This window comes from Zalophus californianus, chromosome 13 (assembly GCF_009762305.2).
Source record: "Zalophus californianus isolate mZalCal1 chromosome 13, mZalCal1.pri.v2, whole genome shotgun sequence".
Taxonomy (NCBI): Eukaryota; Metazoa; Chordata; class Mammalia; order Carnivora; family Otariidae; genus Zalophus; species Zalophus californianus.
The window spans coordinates 86,452,813-86,465,159 of record NC_045607.1 but is presented as its reverse complement, the minus strand read 5'-3'; the positions used below and the strand labels follow the sequence as shown (position 1 = coordinate 86,465,159).

At 46.5% G+C, this 12,347-nt stretch overlaps 1 protein-coding gene across 6 annotated transcripts in view; it reads right to left on the bottom strand.

The window, feature by feature from the left end:
- SMARCA2 (SWI/SNF related, matrix associated, actin dependent regulator of chromatin, subfamily a, member 2) overlaps nt 1–12,347 on the bottom strand; it is a 177,221-nt gene that overhangs the window by 26,901 nt on the left and 137,973 nt on the right. For 5 of the 6 annotated variants that reach the window (XM_027614886.2, XM_027614889.2, XM_027614890.2 and 2 more), the window contains exons 28-29: nt 10,756–10,973; nt 2,354–2,407 (exon numbers count right to left, since the gene is read on the bottom strand). In XM_027614886.2, coding sequence (XP_027470687.2) covers nt 2,354–2,407; nt 10,756–10,973 — 272 coding nt within the window. The remainder of the gene's footprint in view (nt 1–2,353; nt 2,408–10,755; nt 10,974–12,347) is intronic. The other variant, XM_027614891.2, reaches the window with a different exon arrangement.

Sequence of the window (12,347 nt, the reverse complement as noted above, 5' to 3'; positions counted from 1 at the left end):
CACAGTCCTAGCCTCCCTCCCCTATTTAAAGAAAGACACAACGTCTGGTGCCAACATTGCTAAAAATAAATTTCATCTGAAAGAGCTCGTTGGCCAGTCCTGAAGGGATAGTCAATACCAGCAACCTAATCCCAACCTCAAGGGCAGTTTACAGCCATGCAGAGAAATTGGGATTTCCTGGGAGGGCGGATGTCAGGCAGGGTAGCCGTGCACGCATGTGGCACCCGCACATGCCCCCTGTCCGTCCACCTGCATCCCTGTGACTGGCACCACACTCACTGAGCAGAGACCCCCGGGCGATCTGTAGGTTCTCTCTCCCGTCCGGTCTGCTCTGGGGTCTTGTCAGTCACACGTCTGGGAAGCCACCTCTGTCCCCACACCCACCACCTTGTCCCACGCTTTGCCCCCTTCCCTTCCTTGCGGGGTCCAGTCCTACTGGGATCCACATGGTCTGTAGAGGGTCCCGCTTTTCCCTAACACATGGTGGCCCATGCACAGGGGACTGAGTGCCTCTGCCCTGTCCTCCACCCCTGCAGTCTACCTGGGGGTCCCCACTCTGTGCACGATTAGACCCGATGCCTTCGCCGCGCCTTGCGACCCTCCCCTCCGTCCCCATACACGATGTACTCATACCCGGTATGTGTTCTTCCTTCGTAGCTCCTGCCAACTACGCTTTAAGGCGTTCCACTGGATTCATTTCTACCCCATTCTCAGTACTCGCACAGAGACTGGCACAGAAAACGGCCAGTGCTTCTGAACACATGAAAAAAAGAACTCTCAAATTCTGTTCATCCTAATACAAACTCTGAACAACACACATCATAAACTTGGGTGTATGGAAAAAAGCAGCGTACATGCCAGGTAAGGGACGAGAAAGACTCCAGAGCCCGGACAGCGGAAGTTTCAAAACCCCTTGCTGTGGCTCTGTAAATCATAATTTAAATGTGTCTTCTGTAAAAATACATGTATCCAGATCCCAGCTACATACAGCCCTATCACCTCCAGGAAAAGCCCAGGCATGACCCGGAAGGCTTGCAATACTCTTTAAAGTTGCGATTCATCCACTTTTCATGGTCACATGACCATTTTGATGGAAGGGGGCAGGAGCTTATGTCTGTCCTTGTTTACCGGGTTGGGCGTTTAGCCACGTCACCCCATTTAGACCATAAAGCCTCCTTTCCATGTTGGGATGGGCAGGGGTAGGGTGGTGGAAGCTGTTATCCAAGTTGCTTCCTTATTTAAAGTGGCCAAAGTAATAATCATAATTTATGTCATAGTTATTTGTAAATCCAGATGAGTTCGGTCTCATGATGCCAAGAACGAAACACAATTCTTGACGTCCCCGCAGTGAACACCACGGTTAGAGTGTCTGGCTTCCAGGGCTGAACCCTGTTTCCTCAACACCAATAGGAATTATCAAAAAAGAAAAACAAAAAAATCAACCATCTTGCACAACAGTCCCATCCCCACACAGACACGGGTAGGCCCAAATCATTCCCACGTTTCATTGCCTTAGATGCGCCACTGAGGATGGGTATTCATTCTGGAAAAGAAGCTTCAACGCCTCTTCCTCCTCGCCCTAAGCTGGTTCCTACGCTAGTGAGGAAAAAAATGCTGTAAACGATGTCACTGGGTCAACCGACACAAATGGAAGAGGGATAGTCAAGTATATCTTTTTTTTTTTTTTTTTTTAAGTTCAGGCTGACTGAAAGAAAAAAGTCTTCCGTTTAGCACTAGTAGCTCCTAACCCTGGGAAGTCTTGCACATCCGCCCTCTCCCACGCGACCAACATCACCTCCTTCTCCCGAAATCTCGAGGCGGAAAGCATTTGTGCTTTCCACCCCCAGAAGCAAAAGCACACAAAGGTCAAACGGCCTGGCTCGGGACGCTCAGGACCACGGGGCAGGCGAGGTGCAGGGGAGGCCAGCAGCCCACCCGGGGCGCCGACGCTCTGCACAAGGCCCGCTGACTCCAGCACGCGCCTTTCCCCGCGCCCTGCCGCGGCGCCACCGCCACCGGCGCCCTTCGGGAAGCTTCCACACCGAGGCAGCCCCAGGGGAGGAGGCCCGCGGGTGTTAAGACAGAAGCGCGTCTCCGAGGTGCGGCAGGGAGGAGGAAGGGCACTTAGAACGCGGGCGCACCCAAACTGAAGCGCGCACAGACACCTTCGCAAGCCCTGGAGGATGTTTTAGAGGATCCGTGCGCCTCCATCCCCCACCCCGAGCAGGGGCCGTCGGGGAGGGGGGGGCGGGCACGCGGAGAAATGGGCTGCCGGCTCCTTCGGAGTCGGTCTGTGTGCTGCGCCAAGGGATACCTGTATTCAGAGACAAGGGGATACAAGACGCATCCTGACCTGTTTCCTTCTATTTCCAACTGAGAATTACCGGGCACCTTCTCCACGTTACACCTGTGGTAGAGTAGAAAGAACACCGGCGTCAGAAGACCTGGGTTCGAGTCCCAGCCCAGCTCTTCCTGCCACGTTGGGTGACCTTGGGGGAAGGCATTTCACTTTTCCAAGCCTCACCCCGCTCACCCACCTGCCTCGCCTACTCGGGGGATTTGGGGGAAGACCACGTGAGGTTCTGGGTGGAACCACACTCGGAAAAAACACACAGTTCTCCGGAAATGGGGGGAAAACCCCAAAAAACGATTTCCTGTATTTCCTCACGTCTCTGAGACTTTTCCCGCTTCTTTTAAACACGTCAATGCCTCTTATGCTGATGCCCTTTCCCTCTGCGCCTGTTCTAGGGGAGCATTAGGGCTCAGGTGCCATCCACTGCCCAGAAGCAGTGCAAGTCAGGCAGCACTGGCTGGGGAGGGGCAGGGAGGGGCGTGACCTCACCAGAGTAGCTGTGACCTGTCCCTGTCCGAGCCTAGCCCCTACGACTTACCTCGAGAGCTGGAGCACACGATGTGGAGGCAGCCAGCATAGGGAGGGCACTCCAGAGGACACCACCCAGCTAGCAGGCTCTGCCTCCCAGCCCTCTAGTCTTTGCAAGTCCCTGGAACGGGAAAGGACCAGGAGCCACCACCCGAGGTCTCTGGCCCTTCCACGGGCCTCCAGGGAAGCCGCTTCAGTTGAGCCATCCTGAGCCTGTTACACTACTGTCCCTTTGTGCAGTGGCAAATAAAGCAGATACGGGGCGTGAGATGTTGCAGGAGAAACTGCCCTCTCATCCAGACCTTACTTCAGGTGAGGACAGCACCCCCTGGCACGCAGCGCCTACCTGGGGCTGCCTAGAAAAATCCCTTCCTGGAGCCACTGCTGGCTCTTAGGAGGGCTCGAGGCATGGCGGGGGGGGGGGGGGGGGAAGCATACACCGGGAAGAGAGGAGAGGTAGGGAAAAAGAAAATGAGCTGGAATGTCTGAAAGAAGAGGGAGAATAGGAAGGGACATGATGGAAGGCGAAGTTGGGAAGGTCATCAAGGCCGGACTATGGAAGACTACCTTTCCCACGCTAAGAAGTTGGATCATCATCATCATCATCGTCCAGTAGGCAAAGGGAAACCGTGCAACGTTACCAGGGAGCCAGGATCAGACACACACCCCAGAGAGGCAGGACGAGGAGCAGACGGGAGGCAGGGGACACAGGCAGCAGGTCAGGCCAGCCACGGGGAGGGCTTCTGCAGAAGCGTGTGGGGCCACACAGAAGCCAGGGTGGCCAGGACAGATGCTCGTGCGTGTGGTGAGGGAACTTGGTATCTGAGTGCATATCAGGAATAAGGCATGGGGTCAGGAATGCTTTTTCTACTGTGCCTTTGGGACGCTGGGTTTGTGATTATGGTAACCACGGGGACACAGAGGACAAACAGCCCACAGTGTCTCAGGACCTGCAGTGATGGAGGAAGAGAAACGTGGCAACAAGAAATACTATCTTAGTTTATAGAGCAGGATGTAAATAATTCGGAGAACGATGAGCAAGGTTCTGTGAGCTGAAACTAATGAAGATTGGAGATCACAAGGGATGCAAGACTCAGAACAAAAGAGATCCTGGCAGAATAATTTTGAATGATTCAGGTGAGGAGTACATGGGGACAGACCTACCCAAGCCAGCTATCTGATCACCTTAGGCGTGGGAAGAAAAAGGGTACAAAATACCAAAACAACAATTAAAAAAGAGTTCAAGGAAGAATAGAGTGATGTGGATTTGGTTTGGTTTTATTTATTTTTTTAAGATTTTATTTATTTATTTGACAGAGAGGCACAGCAAGAGAGGGAACCCAAGCAGGGGGAGTGGGAGAGGGAGGAGGAGGCTTCCCGTGGAGCAGGGAGCCCGATGCGGGGCTCGATCCCAGGACCCTGCGATCATGACCTGAACCGAGGGCAGACGCTTAACGACTGAGCCACCCAGGCGCCCTTGGTTTGGTTTTAAACATCTCTGTTACTACAAATCCATTTTGGAGGGGCAGGAGGAACAGTGGTATGGATAGTCCACCCTGGATCGAAGCCTCCAGATGGTGATCAATGCGGGAGAGCCCCTCTTCCTACCCCTCCCCCCCCGTAAATAATGCACTTCAGGTCAAGCACTTGAGAGGAAACCCTGGAACAAGGCAACATTTTAACAGGGAGCCCATCCCTTCTGGAGAATGGACTGATGTGATGTAGACCTTCAAAGACAGCAGCTCGGCCTTCCTCAAATAGAGGGAAATGCTACCAGTGACTTTGGGGTGTACAGGAGGTAAACGAAGACACTTTGTCCTAAGGTTGGAGGTCTACCCAGTCTTTCTGCGGAAAGGTGTTAAAATGTATTGGAAAGGTGCTAAAATGTAATGGAATAAGATGAAATGGTACCTCTCGTTTCCCAGGGTAAATGTCTTTATAATGATAGCATTTTTTTTCTTCCTAAGTGACCCTAAACACGAGATAACGTCATTGTGTCCTCCTATAATGAGCTCACGTGATCCCTCCCTTCCCTAAATTCCCCTGGTCGGTCACCTGTTGGAAGGAAGACCATGTGGTAGGAAGACTATGTCCTCCAACACATGTATGGTGAGCCAGTGGGGTAAGTACTTTGAGGGTTTTTTTGTTTTGTTTCGTTTTTGTCGTTTTTTCTTTACCCTCTGGCCCTATTCCGCAGTACAGGGCTGCAAATAAGGGAGGAATGCCATACATATTTCCAGGATGAATGAATGATTTTCTACAACTGAGGACAGCTAAAACTTGGAACAAGCCGAGGCTTTCCACCATTCTCAGACATGTCAACCAAGGCTTCTTAAAATTCACAGCAAGAAGAGGACAGTTCCTGTTCAGGGAGGACAGCAGAGCCCCAAGACTGTCAGGGAGGAAGGAGCCCAGCGGTCACCAGCCCTGCCCCTACTTCTCACCATGGGCCAGGGTTTCATCCACCAATCAGACTGGCCAGACAGATACTTCCTGCCTCGCCCACTGCTTCCCTCCCTCCAGCCTCAAAGCTGGACCTGAAGTCCCAACTGTTGGCAGACGGCAGGGCCAGTCCTCCTGGAATGCTCGCACTACAGTCCTCAAAACAACGGCCAGGGAGTGAGGAGATGACGCCACCTCATCTTCTGTTTCCAGATTCTTCAGGGATGAGAACAATGCTCAGATTTGAAAAGCAAGGCACAATAAATGCTGAACAAAAGCTACCAATGGGAGAGTCGACGGAGCATAGAAAGGCACTTCAAATGAGTCCAAGTCTCAGTTGCAAACTAATTACATCCTGAAGGAGTGTGTGGATTGCTTCTCATCATGTTTAAGAAATCACAAAGAATAGAAATGGAGTCAGAAGACGAGAAGAGTGCCGGTGTCCCTATGTCAAAATGAAAAAGGAAACTCGAGGCTGCTATGCTTGCTGTGGACCCTCCGTTAAAAAAAAAAAAAAAAAAAAATTAGGAGAAATTATTCAGATGCCACGGGGCTATTTAGGGAAGATAAATAACATCATTTGAGTACCAGTAGCGGGTCTCCTGGATAAAGCCTTGGCAGGCTAACCTCATTTCATCCTTTCGGTGGGGTTTCTAGGTGGACAGACTGGAGAGGTCACAAATGTGGTATCTCTTGGTTTTAGCCTTGACAAAGGAGAGATGAATGTGCATGACATGATGGCACCGTCATGTGAGTTCGCAGACCGTTGATCAACTTTAGGTATTACTGGTTACTATATTCCTGTCAACCTGAAGTGGTTTTTCAGGGGGCACAGGAGACTGTCCTTTGCCCTTTAGAAGTTTCTCAACAACAGCTTATAACAAATCTTCTGTGGACCAAAAAAAAAAGAAAAAGACCTAGACAAGGAACCATTTTTTTTTTTTTAAAGGCCTAAAAATTAAGTTATAATGGTAGACTAGAAAGTTGAGACATGAATCAGTTAAACAGAACTGACCGGGGAAAGAATGAAGTCAGTAGATAAAGGTTCAAAAAAAAAAAAAAAAAAAAAAATCAAATGCTTACTTAAAGGCTAACCTTGGCAGCTTCGAGTGACAAAAGAGCTTTCTGCATGTTTTGGGGGAATGGAAGCTTTTCAACAAGTCCCATGTTCCATAAAGGTTAAGTCTGTGTCAGAGTTGCTGGAAAACGTTACTACACTCTTGAGTCATGGTAACAGAATACTGGTTTCCAGCCCAAGGAAGCTAACCACCCTGTACTTAGCCATCAGAATACCTCTGGGATTCTGGGTGCCGTATGTTCAGTGGGACACTGAGAAAGCAGGATGTGCCCAAGAAAGGGGACCAGAATGGCGAACATCTAGATATCACTCAGAGCGCAAAGGGAGGGGTTTCAGCCTCAAGGAGAATGTCCTGAGGTGGATATGTTGTTCACAAAGGACATTTCTTGAAATGAGGAACAGGTTTACTCGCTGAAGGTCCAAGGAGAATAGCTAGACGACAGAAGGCTGAGTCCATTTTCATATAGGAAATGACTATTGTGTTTAGAGGTATCCTTCAGTGTCCTGAACTGCCCCCTAACACAGTGGACTCATCCCTGGGAGTGTCCACACACAGGTTGGATGGTGGTCTGTCCAATGTGGTGTCGGAGACACGCCTGGGTTGTGGGAAGATGGACCAGGGAGAGCTAAAACCCTGAATCCCTCTAGAATCTTTGCCTTATCCAAACAACTCTAAGCCACGTCTCTCGACTTGGGACAGCTCTCTCTGGGAGACCCTACCCCTCACCACCTTGTTCTAGATCTCATCCCTGGGGCAGTTTTAAAGGGTTACACATGCAGAGGAGGATGAATCCCTTTTTTAAAGAAATCGAGTCCGAGGTTAAATACTACATAATCTTACAACAGTATTTTTAAAAACCTTCTACAGAAACAGAAAACAATGAATATAAGTCAAAACAAGTACTACTTAATTTAGGGGAAAAGAAAAAGCTAGGAACGAGTAATAGCTGACCAGTACTGCCTTCCGATAGCAATTACCGCAGAAGGATTTTACATTTGTGAATCACACAAAATCACTGGCTCTCTGGGGTCACATTTTAAAAAGTACCCTCCCCCAAAAAAAAAAAAAAAAGAAGGAAAAGGCCTGGCACTGAAAACAAAGGGAATAAATAGATGCTTAAATTATCCTAGTTCTTTATAAAAAAGAAAGATACATCTGTCCCAGAATCATGCAAGAACTTTGAAAAAACCGTCTCATGAGAGCTAATTAATTCTTATGTATCAGTTAAATATAGATGGCAGTTCTTATTTAATACACCGCTAATCTGTATGACTGTCAGAGCCCTAACATTTGGCTGAGGTGATAGGAGGGAGGTGAGCACTGGTGGCATTTCTTGCGCAGGTAGGCTGAGTTACTATATTAGCAGCTGACTTTAATGGTACAGAAATCTCAACACATGGAGGGGTAGGTACATTTCCCAGCAGTATTTTCTAAAACCAACAAAAATATAACAATGTATCCAATTAAGGCCCGCCTAATTTGAGAGCCTCCTACTTGAGAACCAAGTTGGGTAAGAGAAATAAAACACAGAAATATTCAGAATCAGTGCTTTTTCTAGATTACTAACATGAACAATCCATGAAACACGCAGCAGCGACCGAGCACATGCTCCCTAGAATGTACCCAAATGTGGAAGCTGGCAGGATGGGCCTTAGGAGGGTACTTTTCAAGCAAGGGTTAAATAAGTAACTGAAACCAGAGAATGGGGAGGAAAAAAAAAAAAGTACTTAAAGTCTGCATGCTAAAATATACAAATATTCTTTCCCCCTACAATACAAGCAGAGACATGCTCAATAATCAGTCCCAGTGAAACTGTGTTTTCTATTTTTTTTGGGGGGGGGGGATGGAAAGTCTATCAGCAAGGACACTTCCTTTCAAGGGCTCAGAGCTCCATTTAGCCACCTGATGAGCTAAAAGTAGTCAGAGAGGCTGATTATTAGTAATGAGATGCCTCCACCCAGCTTGGCCTGTATTAACTCCTCAAACTCACAGAACGCCTCTCAAGGCAGCTACAGTCAATCCTTCCATTTCGTGGATGAGGCAAACAGGCTGAGAGAGGTTGAGGAAGGTGCCCCAGTGCCCCACAGGTAGTCAACGCTGGATTCAAGACTTAAACATGGGTAGCTGAACCCCGGCGAGAGCTTGTGCCATCAGCTACCGGGCTGTGCTTAGCTCAGGGGTAAGGGATGGAACCTCACATTTGGTGGGGGTTTCGAGGAATGTGGTCAGCCCACAGCTATGTGTTTCAGGAAGTCATAAACTCAAAAGGCTATGGAGCCGGCAGGTAATATAAAGGAGTCGAATGGGCCAGGTGGGAAAGGCATGGGTGACCAATGGCCACCAGCACTGGCCACCCACACTGGAAGGGTGGCAGCAGGTGATGGGGAGTGGGGGCACCCCAGAGCAGGAGAGCCCGTGGGGAGGGGGTGGCCACGTCTCCATTGCCACCGATTGTGACCTTAGGGAAACCTGAGTAGAATGTAGCACGATCTTTAGGTTGTTTGGAGAGAATGGAAAACACCTGAAGTTGATACAAAATCTCGCCAGTTTCATGTGTTTGTTTGCTTGCTTTTTGTCCTCCCTTCCCACCGCAACAACATGAACCATAAAGTAAATCAATCTGTTGGCAATATGTAGTCCACCAGCTGGTGACCTCTTTTACACCATTAAAGGAGGAGCGAGCCATCACCTGGAATAGAAGGCCAAGCTTCTAAACCTCTTCTTGGCTCGTCTCAGTGTTCCCTGGGCCCTAGACTCACTCAGCAGGTTACGAACAAGGCACACCTGGGCAAAGTGACAGATGCTACCTCTCCTGAGACAATGGCAAAAGCGTTGGTGGCGTATGCAAGAGTGACCCGACTTATTTTTCCTTGCACCAGGGGCTGATCAAATAAGGCATCATTGTCCAAGCTGGTTTCCTGGAAACCATTCCTGCCTGTGGCACATCTATTGGTAGGGCTGGGGACAGAGAGAAACTTGACAGAGTTATGGACTCTTGGCTTACAAAGAAATCTGCACGTTCGCTCTGGTCAAAGAAACAGACTTGTGACCAAATTTTCATTCCTTGGATGGCTGTCATTCCCGTGTGTCAACGAGCAGCTTATCCAAACCCAATATAATGGGGCTGCTCTTTGTCACCACTTCCGAAAGATGCAAGGGGATGCACTTGAAAAAAAAATAACACCACCAACCAAAAAAAAAAGAAAAAACAAAAAGTAAAAAGAGTAAGCAGAGAACCTAAAAGATCTGGGACACAAACAGGGGCATGAAATCCTGACTCTTTCACACACACCCCCTCCTGCCACCTTCCACCACTTCTGGAAACTCCTTAGGGATGATATAATGAAGACCTAACAATGAAACCTCTGGGTGGAAAGTATTTTCCTTTTTATACTACTTCACCTTTATAATGAGGTTTTCTTCCTGGTATAAAACATGCACTAAAGTCACAATGAAAAACTGAAATCACAACTTAGTTGTTCATGTTAAACACTCCCAGGTGTACAGAGCAACACTAGTTAATGTAAAAAAAAAAAAAAAAAGATTAGTAACCAAAAACTGATCAATGCCACTATACCATCCAGAGAAATACAATGTTTAATTCTGTTTCCTATCGATTCTTTAATTGGAACGAGATGTGATCTTCCTATGAAAACTGCATCACATGATTGATTATCAAGCAGAAACCAAAACAACTACCCAAAATGCAGTCGAACTAGTTTATCTACTGTATCAGGCTGACCGACACAGGTCTGGGGATGATAGTGCCCGGCACAGATTTCTCAACATTACACTGAAAAGTTCCACGAACACGAGTTACATCTACTGAAATGCCTTGTCTAAGTAGCATCATTACGAAGGAGAGGGTTTGAAACAAGCGCTCAGACATTCAAGTGTGTTGGAAGGAAAGAAGGAATGGCATTTCTGACGAAGCATCTGTTTGGTTTTTTCATCAGAGTCTTGACATGAAATATTTACCTTAAGTATGCTAGGATTCTTCTCTCCCTAACAACTCAGCCCAAAAGTATAATTTCACGCTACCATTCCAAATCCTTACCAAAAGGATGGTATTTCCGAGATCCTTAAGAATTGTCCTCCAGCTTAGACTTTAATTTTGTAATCTAAACTCCTGTCTCCAAATATCTCAAATAACAGCCAGTAAAACAGCATCCGACATAGCAACGGCAGCCATTGTGAACCTGGCACAAGGTTGCTGACACCTTTGGGGCAAAAGCTGTGAAACATAACTAGAAAGAGCCTTAACACCCCAGCGCACATCTTCATAAATCTTGCTCTGTGGTATCAACTGTACTCTTGGTGAAGATGATCAAGGGGTAGGAGTGAAACACTCACCTGTCCTTATAGTTTATCACAGTATCGATGATGGCGTTCATCTGCTTCGTCAGTTTGGGGGGATTTGGAGATAGTTTCTCAGCTGGAGGGCGGCCTCTTCTCTTCTTGGCCTTCTCCACGTCTTCTTTTGCAGGATCTTTATCCACATTTCTTCGTCTTTTTCGCTTCTTGAGCCGTACCTCCTCTTCCATTTCTTCCAAATTGCCGTCTTCAATGGCCTAGTGTAACAGGGAATGAAGGAGGAAAATTCAAGACAGGAGAATCACCAAGAAAAGTTTAAAAAGCCAACCTGAATAGTAAGAATAAAATGAAACTAACAGAAATAAAATAATAAAAAATATAAGTTAACAGTAACCAGGTCAGGTAAGAAGAGCGGAGACTGCCATATTGAATCAATGCGTCTTTAAACCACGTCTAATCCGTGAACAAAATAGGTTGAAAGCCGGAAACACCAATAGAAGAAATGACGAATACAAAAAGAGCTATACATTTAAGTGTCTGAAAGATAACTGAATCCAAATGAAATTTTAGCTCTATGTAAGAAAAAGACCTTAATTGTCTCATTACTGTAAGGGAGGCGGGGAACGGTAAAACAAAACAAAATGAGGGGTGGGTAAAGAAAAAAAAAATCCCTCTAAGAATACATCCTTACAATCATATAAGCTCTGACCCATCTTTGAGGTTTTACATCAATTTACTCATGATTCACAACATAAATCAGAATTCCATCCAGATTTTGTTCTAATGTAGCAATTGGTAAACAAGGAAACAGGAAGTACAAAGCCACATTCCTTGGTAAACGCACTTAAATCATCTGATAAAGAACACACACACAAACAACAAACACTTTTTTTTTCCAATTACCTGCAAACGCTTGCTTTAAACCAGAGCCAGCAGCACTAATGCAGAGAGATAATAAAATAGCTATAAAAACAACCAGGTATAAAAGAAACCTGTTCGTAAATGGCTAAAAAGATCCATGTGACAGACCCAGAAGTTTAAACTTTCTTCCCCCCCACAACCTGGTAAATCTCAGAACTTAAGAAAAATACAAGAACACTGCAATGGAAAAAAAAAAAAAAATAGATAAAAGGAAATTTGACCATGAAAAATAAATTTTTTTAAAAAAAAACCTTTAAATTACATTTCAAGATTGCTTTCTCACACAAAATAACTGACGTTGCTGTTTGTTTCTCCTGACTCTCAATATTGCTTCCAGTATGCAAATGCTAATCAATCCTTTCTCGTAGCTGAAAGAGCCCTAATCATAAAGCAATTACCTTCATTTCTCCACAGCACCAAACATGGCTAATATTTATGATCATGTGAGTATAACAATCAATATAAAGAGTGATTACAGCTCAGACATAATTTCTTTCACTTGTGTACAATGCCTCCTGAAAAAGAAAGGTTTTATGAAGAAAACCTGGTGCAGAACACAAAACAACCTGGCATGTGAAAAATGCTAGTGGGATTAAAAGAAGGTTTTCTGTGCATCTTTCCAATGTGCAAACCCCTAGAAGCAACATGCACACAGACAAGAATCCTAAGGGACAGTCTGAGGCTAGGCCTTAATAATCAAAAGACAATTT